Source organism: Phyllobates terribilis, unplaced genomic scaffold (genome assembly GCF_046119375.1).
Source record: "Phyllobates terribilis strain yellow unplaced genomic scaffold, ASM4611937v1 Scaffold_4__5_contigs__length_816908805, whole genome shotgun sequence".
Classification (NCBI taxonomy): domain Eukaryota; kingdom Metazoa; phylum Chordata; class Amphibia; order Anura; family Dendrobatidae; genus Phyllobates; species Phyllobates terribilis.
The window spans coordinates 527170114-527189112 of record NW_027362764.1 but is presented as its reverse complement, the minus strand read 5'-3'; the positions used below and the strand labels follow the sequence as shown (position 1 = coordinate 527189112).

The window sequence follows — 18999 nt, the reverse complement described above, 5'->3', positions numbered from 1 at the left end:
AAGGGGACCTCTATCACCGGTAATAGAACTAATGAGCTACAGAAGTGGGAAGAGGGAGCTGTTATTTGGCAGGTGTGGCAGGACCAACAATAGTCCAGAATTTCTCGGTAACACCCTGGCCAATAAAACCTTCTCAATATCCTCTCCTGAGTTTCCTTGACCCCCAGGTGTCCCACCAGAACATGTAAATGGGCCATATTTGGTACCCTCCGTCTGTATAACCCTGGCACTAGCAGCTGTTCCACTATCTCACCGCCCCTTAGTTTGGCCACCGGATATAACAACTATCTCTGAACTGCAAAGTGGGGGAACCTGGTATTGGCCCCCGGATCTTGAGAAACCCCATTACATACAGTGAACTGGTCAAATGCCCCCTTTAAGGACAGGTCCTGAACTTGAGCAGTCCCAAAGTTCTCTCCGGACACATCTAACTCAGAGAGGTTGGCCTCCTCAGTCACTGTCTTGCCCTCATCGCCAACAAGGATGCATAGAGGGAACTCATCCACTTGAGACTGCGTCGGGGGTTCTTCCCCAGGGACCTGTTTTTTCCCACGCTACTTACACTGCCTTGTGAAAGTATTTGGCCCCCTTGAACTTTCCTACCTTTTGCCACATTTCTGGCTTCAAACATAAAGATATAAGAATCTAATTTTTCGGGAAGAATCTACAACAAGTGGGACACAATCGTGAAGTGGAACAAAATTTATTGGATATTTTAAACTTTTTAAAAAAATTAAAAACTGAAAAGTGGGGCGTGCAATATTATTTGGCCCCCTTGAGTTAATACTTTGTAGCGCCACCTTATGGTGCGATTACAGCTGCAAGTCGCTTGGGGTATGTCTCTATCAGTTTTGCACATCGAGAGGCTGAAATTCTTGCCCATTCTTCCTTGCAAAACAGCTCGAGCTCAGTGAGGTTGATGGAGAGCGTTTGTGCACAGCAGTTTTCTGCTCTCTCCACAGATTCTCGATTGGATTCAGGTCTGGACTTTGACTTGGCCATTCTAACACCTGGATACATTTATTTTTGAACCACTCCATTGTAGATTTTGCTTTATGTTAGGGATCATTGTCTTGTTGGAAGATAAATCTCCGTTCCAGTCTCAGGTCTTTTGCAGACTCCAACAGGTTTTCTTCCAGAATGGTCCTGTATTTGGCTCCGTCCATCTTCCCATCAATTTTAACGATTTTCCCTGTCCCTGCTGAAGAAAAGCAGGCCCAAACCATAATGCTGCCACCACCATGTTTAACAGTGGGGATGGTGTTTTGCTTGGTGTGTTGCTTTTACGCCTAACATATCGTTTTGCAATGTGGCCAAAAAGTTTGATTTTGGTTTCATCTGACCAGAGCACCTTATTCCACATGTTTGGTGTGTCTCCCAGGTGGCTTGTGGCAAACTTCAAACAAAACTTTTTATGGAAATCTTTGAGAAATGTCTTTCTTCTTGCCACTCTTCCATAAAGGCCAGATTTGTGCAGTGCACAACTGATTGTTGTCCTATGGACAGACTCTCCCACCTCAGCTGTAGATCTCTGCAGTTCATCCAGAGTGATCATGAGCCTTTTGGCTGCATCTCTGATCAGTCTTCTTCTTGTTCGAGATGAAAGTTTAGAGGGACGGCCAGGTCTTGGTAGATTTGCAGTGGTCTGATACTCCTTCCATTTCAATATGATCACTTGCACAGTGCTCCTTGAGATGTTTAAAACTTGGGAAATCTTTTTGTATCCAAATCCGGATTTATACCTCGCCACAACAATATATAGGACCAGCCTGGTGTGTTCCTTGGTCTTCATGTTGCTCTCGGCACTTGAAACAGAACCCTAAGACTACCACAGAGCAGGTGCATTTATACAGAGACTTGATTACACACAGGTGGATTCTATTTATCATTACTAGTGTTGAGTGACCACTAAAATGCTGGGGTGCTCGAAGTTCTGGCCGAACTCACCGTGATACTCGGGTGCTCGACCCGAGCAACGAGTCCAATATTAGTCTATGGGAGACCCGAGCATTTTTGCGGCGGCACCCCCGGCAGTCTGTAGAAAGCCTAAAAAGTGCCCAAAATGATAGTGACAGTGCTCAAATGACATGGGGACAGCATGGGGATCGCCCCAGGAAGCATTTATGACCCCCAGGTCAATGCTGTCAACAACGTGGTCAGAGGTATTAAGCCACTTTTACGGACTCACAATAAAACGTTCAAAAACGAAACTGAAATTGTTTTCCTGTGAAATATGTTAAGGAACATCCTTTCCAGGGTAAAGACTTGTGTATAAAGTAAAATAAATAACCAAAAACAAAAATACTCCTCCACACCTTGGACTATGTTCACAAGTAGCATTTTTTATGCATTTTTGCACTTTTGTATTGCTTTCAACCGTGACAAATGCATTCACTGGGAAATGTCATTTTAACAATTTACAACCTTATCTGACCATGTGCTGTGTGACACATGCATACAGTGCTGAAAAGACATGGGAACAGCATGGGGAAGACCCCTGGAAGAATCTCTGACACCCAGGTCACTGCCTAAAAGTGTGCCCATCAGATGTGATCCTTTCCGCATCAGAAGATGCAGAAATGCAACTATCCCCATGCAAGTCCTTGTCCCAGGGCAGTGTTCAATTGTACCTCCCCCATTCCTTGCAATGCAAGCACAAATATGCAGCCTGCCACCCACCCACCCGCCGGCTGCAATACTATACTGCTAGATTGCACTTGAAATGGGGCCTTTTAGCTTGGAGGAGGCCGAAGCTGGCCACTACCTCATGGGTGCGTCGGCAGCGAGGTCTCCATACTCAGTCCCCAGCCGCCACTATTTGTCCCGGGAACCTTCCCCACACTTTTCTTTGCCTGGCCTGCTTTAGGGCAGCATTGTACGAGCCCTCCAGAAAACCAGAGACTCCTCCGGTGGGCCCTGGCTTCTCCATCAGGGGAGTTGAGAGTGCCAAGATGAGGAGCATGATGATGATGAAAGAAGTTAGCATCTGCTTTGTTTTCTTGGAATGCAAGCGTAGGTGTGCAGCTTGCCACCCACCCACCCCCAGGCTACAATACCATACTGCTAGCTTGCACTTGAAATGAGGCCTTTTAGTTTGGAGGAGGCCGCTACCTCATGGCTGCTTCGGCAGCGAGGTCTCTATACTCAGTCCCCACCACCACTATTTGTCCTGGTAACCTTCCCCACACTTTTCTTAGCCTGGCCTGCTTTAGGGCAGAATTGGATGAGCTCACCAGACAACCAGACTCCTCTGGTGGGCCCTGGCTTCTCCATCAGGAGAGTTGAGAGTGCCAAGGTGAGGAGCATGTTGATGATGATAAAAGTTAGCATCTGCTTTGTTTTCTTGGAATGCAAGCGTAAGTGTGCAGCCTGCCACCCACCCACCCCCAGGCTGCAATACCATACTGCTAGCTTTCTTGGACTTGAAATGAGGCTTTTTAGGCTTGTGGAGGCAGATGCCGGCCACCATGTCATGGTTTGTCCGGTTGCGCCCTTCCCAGTGTATTTAGTGGGAAGGACTGCCTATTCCGCTGTAGTGTGTGCACGCCAACCCCCTATTCATGGCACATTCGAAGATGCCTCCCACCCTGCACCTGTCGTTGCAGTCTTGCAACTATCCCAGTTCAAGTCCTTGTCCCTGGGCAGTGTTCAGTTGTACCTCCCCCATTCCTTGCAATGCAAGCGTAAGCATGCAGCCTGCCAGCCACCCACCCCCAGGCTGTAATACCATACTGCTTGCTTGCTTGCACTTGAAATTGGGCCTTTTATGCATGTGGAGGTGAAATATGGCCACCAGGTCAAGGCTGCATCAGCGGCCGGGTGTCCATACTCAGTCCCCAGCCACCCCTATTTGTCCCGGTGCGCCTTATACACAAGAGCGCATACCAAAACATTACCTGTGCCCTCCCCAGTGCATTTAGTGGGATGGACAGCCTAAGCACAAACACGTGGACAAGTGAATGAGGCCAGGGATGGTCCATCTCATTGATGTCTTCACACTGGGTTAATATTGTGGAAGCCGGGACACAGTTGGACACTGGGATGCAACACGTCCTCCAGACATAGAGGATTGTGGGTCCTGGGTCAATCAGGCTTCAACACAAAGTTCAGAAGGTAGACAGCAGCAGTGGTCGGCCTCCTACACAATGAGTAAATTATTCATGATCATGAGGCCATCCATCTCCTTAGCATTCTGTTCCTTGGAATGCAAGCCCATGTATGTAGTAGTGGCTATGCCTGAGGTGGTCAGCATTTTGGCGCATATCCTACCTCCTCCGAGGATTGCTGGATGTTTTCCTGCTACTATCCCAGTTCTATGACTCCCATTAAAGCAAAGCTTCAGGTGATGAATGATGGATGAGTTGGTGGCAAAGGAAGAACAGGGACCATTCACATCAATATCAGGCCAGTTAAACACACGTCTTGTAGGATTTGTTTCTGTACCAAAAGGAGCGGTTCGGCTACACAGTTATAGGGCATACAGTGAGTGCAATGCCTACCAAAAATTTCGAGGCACTCCATTGCCCCTTGGAAGTGACATGGAGTTCAGAGGGCCTTATCTAAACCGTTTTTTCCATTTATATCAACTGGGTCTCCTGTACACTGTTGGCCAAAACAGTGAATGGAAGGCATTCCAAAAATTATGAGGAACTGCAATGCCCCTTGAAAAAGATGTGGATTACAGCTTACTAAATACCTTCTACCCATTATTGGGGAGTGGGTCTCCCTTAGTGTTTGCCCATGCATTGAAAAGCAAAAGCTGACTAAAATTAGGAGGAAATGCAATGCCCGTTGAGAGAGTTGTGGACGTCAGAGGTAATTAAAAACAACATTTCAATGCCCATTGGAAGAGCTGTGGAGTTCAGATTGGTTTAACAAGATGGTTTTAATGCCCATTGGAAGAAAAGTGGAGATCACAGTAGCTTAACATGATGGTTTTAATGCCCCTTGGAAGAGACGTGGAGTTCAGAGTCGTTTAACAAGATGGTTTTAATGCCCTTTGGAAGAGACATGGAGGTCCCAGTGGAATAAAAAGACAATATCAATGCCCCTTGGATGAGTGGTGGAGGTCCCAGTGGAATAAAAAGACAATATCAATGCCCCTTGGAAGAGTGGTGGAGGTTACAGTGGAATAAAAAGACAATATCAATACCCCTTGGAAGAGTGGTGGAGGTCGCTGTGGAATAAAAAGACAATATCAATGCCCCTTGGAAGAGTGGTGGAGGTCCCAGTGGAATAAAAAGACAATATCAATGACCCTTGGAAGAGAAGTGGAGGTCACAGTAGCTTAACAAGATGATTGTAATGCCCCTTGAAAGAGACGTGGAGTTCAGAGTGGTTTAACAAGACGGTTTTAATGCCCCTTGGAAGAGACGTGGAGTTCAGAGTGGTTTAACAAGACGCTTTTAATGCCTCTTGGAAGAGACGTGGAGGTCCCAGTGGAATAAAAATACAATATCAATGCCCCTTAGAAGAGTGGTGGAGGTCCCAGTGGAATAAAAAGACAATATCAATGACCCTTGGAAGAGACGTGGAGGTTACAGTAGCTTAACAAGACGATTTTAATGCCCCGTGGAAGAGACCTGGAGTTCAGAGTGGTTTAACAAGACGGTTTTAATGCCCTTTGGAAGAGACGTGGAGGTCCCAGTGGAATAAAAAGACAATATCAATGCCCCTTGGAAGAGTGGTGGAGGTCCCAGTGGAATAAAAAGACAATATCAATGCCCCTTGGAAGAGTGGTGGAGGTTACAGTGGAATAAAAAGACAATGTCAATACCCCTTGGAAGAGTGGTGGAGGTCTCTGTGGAATAAAAAGACAATATCAATGCCCCTTGGAAGAGTGGTGGAGGTCCCAGTGGAATAAAAGACAATATCAATGACCCTTGGAAGAGACATGGAGGTCACAGTAGCTTAACAAGACGATTTTAATGCCCCTTGGAAGAGACGTGGAGTTCAGAGTGGTTAAACAAGATGGTTTTAAGGCCCCTTGGAAGAGACCTGTAGGTCATAGTAGCTTAACAAGACGGTTTTTATGCCCCTTGGAAGAGACGTGGAGGTCACAGTGGAATAAAAAGACAATATCAATGCCCCATGGAAGAGACGTGGAGGTCCCAGTGGAATAAAAAGACAAGATCAATGACCCTTGGAAGAGACGTGGAGGTCACAGTAGCTTAACAAGACAATTTTAATGCCCCTTACAAGAGCCGTGAAGTACAGCATATTAAAAACATTATTCCCACTATTAGGGAGTGGGTCTCCCATAGTCTTTGCCTATGCCTTCTAAGCAAAAGCTGCCAAAAATTAGGACCGAGGAACTTGCAATGCCCCTTACAAGAGCCATGCAGTACAGCATATTAAAAACATTATTCCCATTATTGGGGAGTAGGTCTTCCATCGTCTTTGCCTATGCCTTCCAAGCAAAAACTGCCAAAAATTAGAGGAACAGAGGAACTTGCGATGCTGGCAACACAGACCACGGTCACCGTGGTGGTATAGTGGTGGTGGAGGCTGAGGATATGGAGAAGAGCAAAACACAGCCGAAATGAGGAAGCGTATACCTATTTGAAGGTGTGAAGCGGTGCATGGTAATACACCTCCCTAAATAACACAGTGGATTTGACTTTATGTTACTCTGCTGTCATTTGGTGGTGATGAGAAGTCTGGCCCAATCCAGCCCTTGTTCATTTTGATAAGGGTCAGCTTGTCAGCTTTGTCAGTTGACAGGCGAGTGCGCTTATCAGTTATAATTCCCCCAGCGGCACTAAAAACACGCTCCGATAACACGGTAGCGGCAGGGCAGGCCAGGACCTCCAAGGCGTACAGAGCGATTTCAATCCAAATGTCCAGTTTGGATACCCAATAATTAAAAGGCACAGAAGGATCACCGCGGGACGCTGGTACGATCGGCAAGGTACTCCCTCACAATCTTTTGAAACTTTCCACTCCTTGTGAGAGTACCCCGCGCCTCAGGGCCTGTAAGCTTGGCGGGTCTCAAAAAACTGTCTCAGAATGTTGACAGTGTTCTCCTGCCTCTGCTATATTGGAGTTGCGTCTTTCTCGCCTGTACACCTTGGTTGGGTAACGAACTGTGATCTCTGCCGCTAGCGTGTTCAGATTGGAATTTTTTTAACAGTTCTGCAGCAAGGGCCTTCTGGTACTGCCCCATTTTTGTAGACCTCTCCACCTCAGGAATATGAGAGTGAAAGTTCTCCTTGTAGCGGGGGTCTAAAAGTGTCACCAACCAGTAATGACTGTCACCCAACAGTTTGACAACGCGAGGATCACGGTTAAGGCAGCGTAGCACAAAGTCAGCCATGCGTTCCAGACTGGTAATGGGCAAGACTTACGTGTCCTCACCAAGATGACGACTGACCATGCTCTACTCCTCCTTCTCCCCTTCCTCCTTCCCCCTGTCCTCAGGCCACCCACGCTGAACCGACGGTATGACAGTTGTACAGGTACTACCGTCTACAGCGCATGATACCAGCTCCTGTTTTTCCTCCTCCTCCTCCTCTCCCTCATTGTCCCCCAATGCACATTGGGATAAGATGAGACTGGGCTGTGTGTAATCGCCCGCTACGGCTTCTTGATCCATCTCATCATACTCTGGCTGCAATGCCTCCTCTTTAATTCTCTGCAGAGAGTGTTGCCAAAGACAGAAAAGTGAGATGCTGACACTAATGATGGCGTCATCGCCACTCACCATCTTGGTGGACTCCTCAAAGTTTGTCAAGATGGTACATATTTCAGACATCCAGGTCCACTCCTGAGGTCTTATGTGTTGAGTCTGACCTGAATATCGACGGCCTTGTTGCAGCTGGTACTCCACAACTGCTCTCTTCTGCTCACAAATCCTTTGCAACATGTGGAGGGTAGAGTTCCAACATATGGGAACATCACACACAAGTCGGTGTGCCAGAAGCTGCAAGCGCTGCTGCAACACAGCAAGGGTGGCGGAAGCTGTAGCCGACTTCTGAAAATGAGCTGACAGGGGGCGTACTTTGAAGAGCAGATCTGGCAACTCGGGGTATGATTTAAGAAACCGCTGAACCACATGAACCAGGCATGGTACGTGTGAGATCTCGCCTCGCCTCAGAGCCGACACCAGGTTACGGCCATTGTCACACACGACCATGCCTGGATGTAGGTTTAACGGTCTCAGCCACAGATCTGCCTGCTCTTTCACAGCTGTCCACAACTCACAAGCAGTGTGAGGTTTATCACCTAAGCTTATGAGTTGCCGCTTGGCTGAGGCAGTACTGCAGTGCTTCCAGCTTGTAACTGATGTGGTGATATCTGAGATATCAAAGGCTGAACATGAGGAGGAGGATGATGCGCAGGAGCTGTACACTGTGGGGGCAACTCTGACTGACAGAGGGCCCACAATCCTCGGTGTGGGGAGGATGTGTTCCGTCCCAAGGTCAGACTGGGTCCCGGCTTCCACTATGCTTACCCAGTGTGCCATCAGGGAGATGAACTGCCCCTGGCCAAAAACACTTGTCCACGTGTCCGTTGTCAGGTGGACTCTCCCAGTAACTGCGTTGTTGAGGGCACGGCAGATGTTTTGGGACACGTGCTTGTGTAGTGCGGGGATGGCACACCGGACAAATTAGTGTCGGCTGGGGACCGAGTACCGAGGGACGGCCACCACCATAAGGTTGCGAAATGATTCTGGCCCCACCAGCCTAAAAGGCAGCATTTCCAATGCAAGCAGTCGTGAAATGTGCGAATTTAGGACCGTGGCCTGTGTGGCGTTGGCTGCGAATTTGCGCTTTTGTTCAAATGTCTGGGATATGGACAATTGAACGCTGCGGTGGGACGTGGACGTTGATGCTGTTTCTTGAGAAACCGCCATAACAAGTGAAGACTGAGAGGAAGGGGCATCTTTGCATGCAGTATGGACAGGGGATTGCCTAGCAGGCACAACAGGGGGTTCTCTTACACGCACAACAGCGGATGAAGCAGTGGTGATACCCGCTGACACTGGTTGTGGACCCTGGGGTTCGCCCCACAAAGTCGGGTGCTTTGCTGACATGTGCCTGATCATGCTGGTGGTGGTCAGGCTGGTAGTTTTGTCACCCCTGCTGATGCTGGCCCGGCAGGTGGTACAAATGACCTTTTTGGGGTTATAAGCAGAGTCTTTAAAATATATCCAGACTCTGGAAGACCTAACAGTTGTACTGGCAACATCCCTTGTGTTGGTATTATGGGGAATGGTTGCCCGCCTTCTCTCTGTGGCCACCACACTGCTTCTTTCTGCCTGTTGGGGTACTCTGCCTCCCTCCCCCTGTGTGCTGCTGGCATCGCTCTGCATGTCCTCCTGCCACGTTGCGTCAGTTACTAGATCATCCACCACCTCCTCATCTTCCACTTCCGCACCACGGTCCTCCTCCTCACTTCGTGGCAATTGTGTCTCGTCATCGTCCACCTCTTGTGACAAATTGCCAGCGTCCCCTTCCTGTGGCCGTGGCTGTTCAAATATTTGGCCATCACTACATGGGATCTCCACTTCCACCACTTCAAGCGGAGCAGGCGAGGGGCCAAATATGGAAATGGACCAGTGAACAGCTCTTCAGAGTGTCCAACTGTGGGATCAGTTGCTGTCTGACGACACTCGGCATGGTGGGAGGAAGGAGCATCAAGTTGAGCAGGAGTATTTGGTCAAGACTCACGGCTACTAAGACTTAACCGTGTGGATGACAGACCGGAGGTGGTGGTGCCCAGGTGACTGGAAGTATTATCTGATATCTAATTAATAACCTGTTCACACTGATCAGTTCACAATAGTGGTCTTGTTGTGTGCTTCCCTAGTAATTCGGTCAAGAACTGGAAGCGAGAAGATGTGGCTGTTGGTTGTGGCACATTTTCACATTTTCACCTTGGCCACGGCCTCGTCCTCTACACGCACCATCACCAGAACGTCCAGTTCCACGTACCTTGCCACGCGCTTTGCCCATTATAAATGAAGTAAAATAGCTTACACTCGCACTATCAATGGCAAAAGGGTAATAAAAAGGAGATTAGAACCGTAGAAGAGGAAAACCACAGTTCTATTTCTCTGGCCTACACCAGAAACTTTTAAACAGATATATGTGTCTGAACAGTCAGCGAGACACTCAAACTGTTTTTTTTTATGGAAAAAAGGCAAAAAGGTAGATAACACCCAGATTTGAACCGTGGAAGAGGAAAACCACAGTTCTAATTTCCTGGCCTACACCAGAATCTTTTAAACAGATATATTTGTGTCTGAACAGTCAGCGAGACACTCAAACTGTTTTTTTTTTATTGAAAAAAGGTGGATAACACCTAGATTTGAACCGTGGAAGAGGAAAACCACAGTTCTAATTTCCTGGCTTATACCAGACTTTTTTAAATGGATATATTTGTGTCTGAACAGTCAGCGAGACACTCAAACTGTTTTTTAATGGAAAAAAGGCAAAAAAAGTGGATAATACAGAGATTTGAACCGTGCAACTGCAAAACCACAGTTCTAGTTATCTGGCTGAAACCAGACTCTTTTAAACAGATATATTTGTGTCTGAACACTTACAGACACACACAATTTTTTTTTCGGGGGGGGGAATATCAAAAGGTTAATAAGACAGGCATTTGTACAGTCTGACTGATGAAAAAAAAAAAGAGCATTTAGATGAAAAAAAAATAATTTTTCCATGCCCCTGAGACCTGGGGCTAAGTCTAGCAATTTGAGCAGCAGCAGCACACAGGACATTAATGCAGTGTTTGTTGGTATAACCACTGCGTCTCCTATACAGCCTGCCTGCCTTCCTGCCTGATATCTGGGATGGATATTAGTCCTCAGAAAGGACTGTTTGATTGATTTTGCTGGCTTTAGAGACCCTACACTACCTATTTTGCAGTATAAATCTCTCCCAAGCTCAGCAGCACTCTCCCTACACTGTCTGATCCAAAGCGACTGTGTCCAAGATGGCGGCACCCGGTTTTAAATACTCGAGGTGACGCTGTGCGGCCAGCCAATCACTGTAATGCCCACAAACAACATGGCTGCGGCATTACAGTGACTGGCTGGCAATCCCTGCATGTTCATTGGCTCTGTAAAGAGCGCCAAACATGCAGGGCGGAGACCCGAGCTCCCACTCGAGTAACCCGAAAATGCTCGGTGCTCGCTGAGCATCCCGAGTAGCGAAATGCTCGGGCGAGTACCGAGCAGTGTCGAGCATGCTCGCTCAACACTAATAATTACCAATCATTTAGGTCAACATTGGATCATTCAGAGATCCTCACTGAACTTCTGGAGTGAGTTTGCTGCACTGAAAGTAAAGGGGCCAAATAATATTGCACGTCCCATTTTTCAGTTTTTAATTTTTTAAATAAAGTTTAAAATATCCAATAAATTTCGTTCCACTTCACGATTGTGTCCCACTTGTTGCTGATTTTTTCCCCAAAAATTAGAATTTTATATCTTTATGTTTGAAGCCAGAAATGGGGCAAGAGGTAGAAAAGTTCAAGGCGGCCAAATTCTTTCACAAGGCACTGTAGTCTGGTTCTGTTTCCCCACAACTCCCAAAACAAAGCAAAATCACGGCCCAGTATGATGGGGTATATCAGATCTTTAACCACCCTGACCTCATGGGACTGGTCACCACAGTCTTTTCCCACTGTTACTGTGGATACAGGGTAGTCCTTGACATCTCCATGGATGCACTGAACACCCACTGTTTTGGTAGGGACCAACTGATGGGAAAGGGTAGCTCTGATTAGGGTCACCAGACTCCCAGAGTCTAACAGTACAAGCACCTTTACTCAATTAATGGACATGGCACATGCCTGATGCTCCTCGCGGGGTTGACAGTCCACGCTGCAGGCTGGATAAGCATAATAGGAAAACCGTCTGCCTAGGCTGCAGTCCATTGTCTTAGTAGATATATGACACCGGGCGGCTACGTGTCCAGGGTTGTGACACCGCCAACAAACCACATCCTTAACGACAGTAATTGCAACACATTCAGTGGAGTGGGGCACCCCCTAGTTGAGGCTATAAACCACCTGGTACTTCTCTACTATGCCGACGATGTCGTCCACGTTCTGGGGATCGCCTTGGGCAACCCAAGTCTGTACCGACCCGGGAAGGGAGTGTATGAATCTATCAATCACCACTCGCTCAACCATTGGGGCAGGAGTGGAGGACTGTGGCTGCAACCACTTCTGAACGAGATGCAGTAGGTCAAAAATCTGAGATCGAGCGGTTTGTCGAGGGCATATGCCCAGTGGTGGACTCATTGGGTTCTCATCGCCATATTCACTACCTGGCATGCCAAGATCTCTGTCTTTAGTTTGGCATAATCCTTGGCATCCATAAGTACTAAGTGATAATATGCCTTTTGGGGTTCAACCGACAAATGTGGTGCCAGAACCTCTGCCCACTGTTCTGGTGGAAGTCTCTCCCGATCAGCCACCCTCTCAAAGACTGTTAGAAAGGCTTCTATATCATACCCTAGGGGGCATCATTTTGACGCGTTAGTACTCAGTCGGCCCTGGGGGTGCGGCGGTCACTCTGCCCTGGATGGCGTTCGGCAGATGCTGTATTTGCTGCTGCTGCTCCTGTTGGTGTTGCTGCTGCACTTTCCGCTGCAACTGGATCTGTTGCAGCAATAATTTGGTCATTTCCTGTTGAGCTTGCTGCTGCAGCAGGATGTGCTGCTGCTGTAGCTCCCGGTGTTGCTGTAATTGCTGCAGATGCTGCTGGTGTTGCTGCACTTGGCTCTGGACTAAATGCTTACTAAGCTCCTCCATACTACTGGACATCTCTGGCTGGCTGCTGGCCTTCACCCAGGACATCCACCATTTTTTATGGCAGGTACACGTGTTCCTGGAATCTTGCCAGCACTCTCACACCAACTGTGGTAAAGCGACTTGCTCAGCTCTCACAGAAGCAAACAAAGGACACATGTCTTGGGTTAACTTCCTGCGGGTTTATTAATATGCGGTTTAAACTCCAGCAGGGTTCCACAAAAATAAACAAGTCCTCTCCGGGATAACAGGAAAAAAAAAAGATAAAGTAATGCACAGTTCATAGGTGAGCGGGTTTCGCCCGCTCCCAGTGTCACAAACAGTCCAGCAAAGTCCTTCAGTGGAGCCCTCTGGCCTACACTCATAGCCTGGAGACTTCCTTCTCCAGACCACATCACAGAAAAAAAATAGTGACTGAGCATTTAAGCTTGCTCAGTCACGCCGTGAGGGGAGGTAGTGTGAATGGTTTCCCACCCTCTTTGCCATGCACAAAAAAACACTCCCATTAAGTGAGTTAGCCCCCAGTATATAACATGCTGGCATAAATTTTGTAGATTTCAGTTCACACAAACTAGCAGCCATAGTGACACATACCTCCCCTCGTATTTAACACCAGTGACTCTGTCACAGCTTATATAAATAATAATTATTAATTAAAAAGGTCAGTTTGCAGAGAGCACAATGCCTCTCTGCAGACTTTCTTGACATCCTGTTACTTTCATCAATCTGGAGCAGGTTAGAAGATCCACTTGAGTTACTTAATGAATACAGGCAGCAAGAAGAGGGAAAGGCATGGTTTCCACACATTCTCATTCTACGCTCTCCTGAATAGACACATTCCTGCCAAAGTGTCCCACTTGTCCTTCTGTCAGTTATTTCCCCTAGAACCAGTACTGTTTCCAATGATGGTACTATGCAGTGCTGTACAGAGTTACTTTACAATATTTTAGATTATTTTCAATAATAATTTTCATTTTTTCTAATCTTGCCTATTTAACTTATCAACATAAGTCACTTAACCAACAACTTATCATTTCAATTATAAATTATTATATTGCATTATAGAGATAGGATGAACATTTCTGTAAGTTTTACCAATATATAAATATTCCATATTTTTCCTACAGATGATGCACTATTTAGGTCCACTCATTGTAACCTCAGCAGATCTTCATAAACAATTTAATACAAAATCTTGGAAAAGTCATACTGAAGCCTGGGACAATATATTTGCAGCAGGTAATCTACTGCACATTCCAAAAATTTTTAATATTGAACACATATGCCTTATGATTATTTGACTTAAGGTTTATAAGAAATAAAGATGTTTATATGTAACCTTGAATGTGAAATCTACATTACTAATAAAAATAAACCTGCAGTATAATCAGCAACGTTAATTTAAATAAAAGCACTTTTATTTTCCTGACTGAACAGTAAGATTGAAGATAAAAAATTTTGATATACTGTATCTTAGTAGGGAAAATGTCTCTTTTTCCACATATCTGTAAATTTTTGACTCCTGCACTGAACATTTACTCTCAAAAACTACTCAAATATGTCTACAAATCTGTGGAGGGCGGAGTTAAATTACACCCACTGCCTCTAAATTTATATACAAAGGGTAGTTAGAAGACCTTGATGGCTACAGCCCCACTATCAGTATTTGGTCAGTATTTTTCCTCAGTATTTGTAAGCGAAAACCAGGTGAGGAACAATCAGAGGAAAAGTATAATAGAAACACGTCACCAATTCAGCATTTATCACCCTCTCCTGGTTTTGGCTTACAAATACTGAGGAAAAGTACTGACCAAATACTGATGGTGTGGCCGTATCTGAAGGGAAACAAAAGCAGAAAGACAAACTGGACAAGTGAAATGTGATAAAAAAAAAGTTGTTGCACTTGAACTAATGTAATGAGGCAGTGTAGATCTGCGTATTTTTTCTCAGCTATATTCAGCATGAGTAAAAAAAACTGCAGCATGCTACAATTTGACTTTGAAATAAGATGGCTGCGATAAACAAATTGGATGCCATACGGACTATCAGCATGGCATCTGATTTTTACAGATAGGCCGGGGCAACAGGGCTGTAGATTCTCTCATGCAAGAGAATTAGACCGAATATGCTAATGTCATTTGGATCATGCTCTGTCAGAGTTTAAGCCGACTGTCACCTTAGTGTGATCCAATTCTCTCGCACTTGCAGCATGCTGCGATTGTTTTCTCATGCCGATCGACATGAGAGAAAAAAATCTCAGATCTGCACTGCACCATTGTATAACATTGGGCCCTCTACCATCCGACAAAACATCGCATAGAACTCGGTAATATGGTCGTGTGAAGGATCCCACACATTGCAATTCTGTGAAATCGGAAACTGTAATTGGTTTTATAAAATATTAATTGTAGCTGAATAAAAAAACAGATTGTATATGGACTGCACCCAGATGACAAGTGATAAAAAATCATCCCACTCTCCTGGATGAGATTTTTTTATCTGCTTAAGTGGCCCTAGCCTTAAAGTGAGGGAAAAAAATATATAAATATAATTTTTATTATATAAAATTAAAATATAATAACTACTCTCAATTTGTACCAGCTTCATGGTATAATACAGGGAAGGGAGCAAAGCAAATAATTCCTGCACTATCCTATACCAATCCATTCACAAGTTAGTGCACAGAAATATATGCAAATGGATGAACTACAAGGTAATAAAGACTGTAAAAATTAAAGGGTTTTTCCCATGAACAAAGTTAATTTTAATCAACATTTTAATAAATAGATCTTGGGATAATAATAAGTTCTACTATTGGATGTGTTTAAAAAAGTGTTCCTGTGCTGAGATAATCTTATAAATGTGCCCCTGCTGTGTACTGTGTAATGGCTGTGTCTGACCGTACAGGAACATGGTCTGATCATACCACATCTCCTGGGCAGGGGAGGAAGCAAAAGAGTGTACAGACATTACAGCACGGGGTCACAGCTGATTCTTTCTTTCAGGTAAAATATTACTTAAACACAGGCAGTGAAATGTTTTTCCGCACAAAAAGAATCATCTGCGATCTGTGCTGTAATGTCTGTATACTTTTTTTTGCAACCTCCCCTACCCAGGAGCTGTGTTATGATAAGACCATGTTCCTTCACAGTCAGACACAGCCATTACACAGTACACAGCAGGGGCACATTTATAAGATTATCTCAGCACAGGAACATATTTGCTTAACACGTCCAATTGTGGAACTTATTATTACTCCAAGATCTTTTAATTAAAATGTACTTTGTTCATGGGAAAATCCCTTTAAATCAGAAGCACTGATAGTGTGTACAATACATTCCGTAGATAGTCCATGCATATACTAATAAACAAAATCTTAGATATAATTAAAGACAAATAATATGCATAGCCAGCAAGAAAAGACATAAACCTAAGTGAGATGGAAAAAAGATATTTTAACAAAAAGGAACCTGCTCCTAATGGTGTCTTTGCACCTAATTAATGTTTGCAGGAAGGTTAGATTTTGCATAACTGGAAAATGAAAGTAGATAGGGCTTATTAATTGTCAACTGGTATATCAGTGCAGTGATAAAAAGGCACATATAATATACAGTGTATATATATATATATATATATAGAAATCCCTACAAAAGCCCAACAAGAGAATCACTGCCTGGCCGTGGAGGTTGGCACCCTATCTGTAGAAAGAAATGGCATCCCCACTAAATGTCCCGCACTTACCCTGAAGAAAAACATACTGAAAAAAGTAATCATATACACAGATCAGATAACCAGTTTCTCTTACTTTTCCCTTAAGAGATAGCTACAGAGGTAAAAAAAAATTGCACCCATAATTGGGCTCCTGAAGAACCCACTATTTTAATGGGAGAAACTCATCGAGACCAGGTATTCTATGGAGACAAACTATAATATGCCTTTTGAAGTTACACTTATTCAGGGAAGTTGGACATTTATCTTATCCTCTACCTAGATCTGTATATTGTTGGGCCCTTTTCCGGGTAGATTGTAAAAATATAACATAATTATGCAGATTATCTGATCTGTATGTGTTTTTATTACTACATTTTTCAGTGTATTTTTCTTCAGGTATAAGTGAGGGACTTTTATGGACAGCCTCCATTGAGTGTGGGTGCCATTTTGTTTCACAGAGAGGGTGCCAACCTCCATGATCTAGTTGGGGCTTATGTAGGGTTATCATTACAAATCTATTATTTGTGTGATTTTATTCCTGCACTGATATACCAATTGAAGATTAATAAGTCGTATCTACTATCACTTTACAGTTATGTGATTTCTAGCAATCTGAAAACATATGGTGGACACTATACATAGCAGGCTATTTTGTAAGACACTGTTTTTACATTTCACTTAGGCCTTATGTCTATCCTTGCTGCCTATACATTTTAGATGTCTTTAATTATATATAAGGTTCTGTTTATCAGGATCATTGGCAGCAATTACAATGATATTGATATTCTTTTCTACAGATGTCTTAATGGATGCCAAGTCAAAAAAAAAATGTTCAGACTAATTTCAGCCAATAAAATAGCAATGTGTTATGTTCTGATTTCAATGAGTTGATCTTCAATACAATGCAAATATGTAATTGATTCTTTTTTACAAACCTATTACACCAGTAAAAAATTATATTGACAAGAGACTAAACTCCAGCAGCGGCCAGAATGATGACTTGTTAAATGCAATTTATTCTGAAAAATCACTTACAAAGAAACAGCTGTCTGGGCTTTTCACCGAACTTCAAATTGGAGGTGTTGAAACTGTAAGTTCATAAGTATTAACATGTTAAAAAAATTATGAAAATGATAATGATAAATAGAGATGAGTGGATTGATCTGTAGAGAAATATGTTTGAGTTAAATTTCATGAAATTTGCAGGTTTCACATGAATTCAAACATTTTAAGTACAATTCACTGTTTGCAAAAATAAATGCACCATTTCCGACACTAAAGCATCAGAGAGTGGCTGTCATTTTGCATTGCCATTTGGGCCTCCCCATAATGCCCTGCAACTATGACATCTTACAGATTATCATACCTTGGACAGTGGTGGCCAATACCTTGGCCATCAGAAACCAACGGTTGCCAGTGGAGCACAGTTTGTACAGCAGAGTTACGTTCCATCTCTAGAGTTACTAGTTAAGTTTCTCTCTCCTACAGAGCGTAAGCTCTTATGGTCAGCATGGTCTTCTCTTTTCCACCTGTAAAGTGTAAGCTCTTATGGTCAGCAAAGTTCTCTCTCTCTCTTTTATTATGTAAGATCGTATGATCTGCACCAATCTCTCTCTCTTCTGTAGAGTGTAAGCTTTTATTATCAGTGGGGTCCTTTTTACTCTCTCTTTCATTTTCAGAGAGTAAGATCTTATGGCCAGCAACATCCTATCTCTCTATTCTGTAGAGTGTAAGCTCTTATGGTCAGCAGGGTCCTCTCTCTGTTTCCAGTAGAGCATACGTTTTTATGGTCAGCAGAGTCCTCTTTCTTTCTCTCTTCTCTCTCAATTTGTATATGTAAAGTAATCAGAATCTTTCCAGTACTGAGATTCTTGAAAATTTATTTGCTGTGAATTGTTTTAAGGAAAATCTGGTGAAGTCAAATTTCAAAACATCCGCTCATCTCTAGTGATAAATAATGACTAATAGGAAATAGATAAATGTGTTAATTTTACAAAACTAGAAAGTTGCATTGTATTATGTTGCCACCTCCTCTGTGTGGATATGATATTTTAGCATTCAATCATGTTATTAAACATATATTAAAGAGTATTGTGTTAAAAAAGTGGACTGCCCCCCTGGACACCATCTTTGAAGGATTATGTTCATGTCAGAAGATTTCTCAGTGTAAACATTATACATAAGACATGATGTAAACACAACTTTACTAACTACATAATGAGACTTTAAAGCACCACTCCAGTGTTTTTTTTTTCAGGTCTGGAGTGGCGTTTTAAGTGTAAGCCCCCTGCCCCCAGTGATATACTCACCCTCCGGCATCTTCCCCGGTTTTCATCACCGCTCTGGTCTCACTGCGCCATCTTGTGAGCACAGCTTCTGATAACCAGAAGTCAGAAGCTCCACTCACAAGTTCTCAATACAAGTTTATGAGAGCCAGAACGAGGCCAGAACGAGGCTCTCCTAGACTTCTATTGAAAAGTGACCTCTGCACAGCTCCAGCATACACTGGAGTGCGCCAAC

General features: G+C 44.2%; 1 protein-coding gene across 1 annotated transcript in view; it reads left to right on the top strand.

Moving 5' to 3' along the window:
* Positions 1-18999, top strand: part of LOC141264677 (1,25-dihydroxyvitamin D(3) 24-hydroxylase, mitochondrial-like) — a 49944-nt gene that overhangs the window by 11240 nt on the left and 19705 nt on the right. Inside the window, exons 6-7 of the mRNA XM_073676946.1 lie at positions 13896-14007; positions 17427-17569. Coding sequence (XP_073533047.1) covers positions 13896-14007; positions 17427-17569 — 255 coding nt within the window. The remainder of the gene's footprint in view (positions 1-13895; positions 14008-17426; positions 17570-18999) is intronic.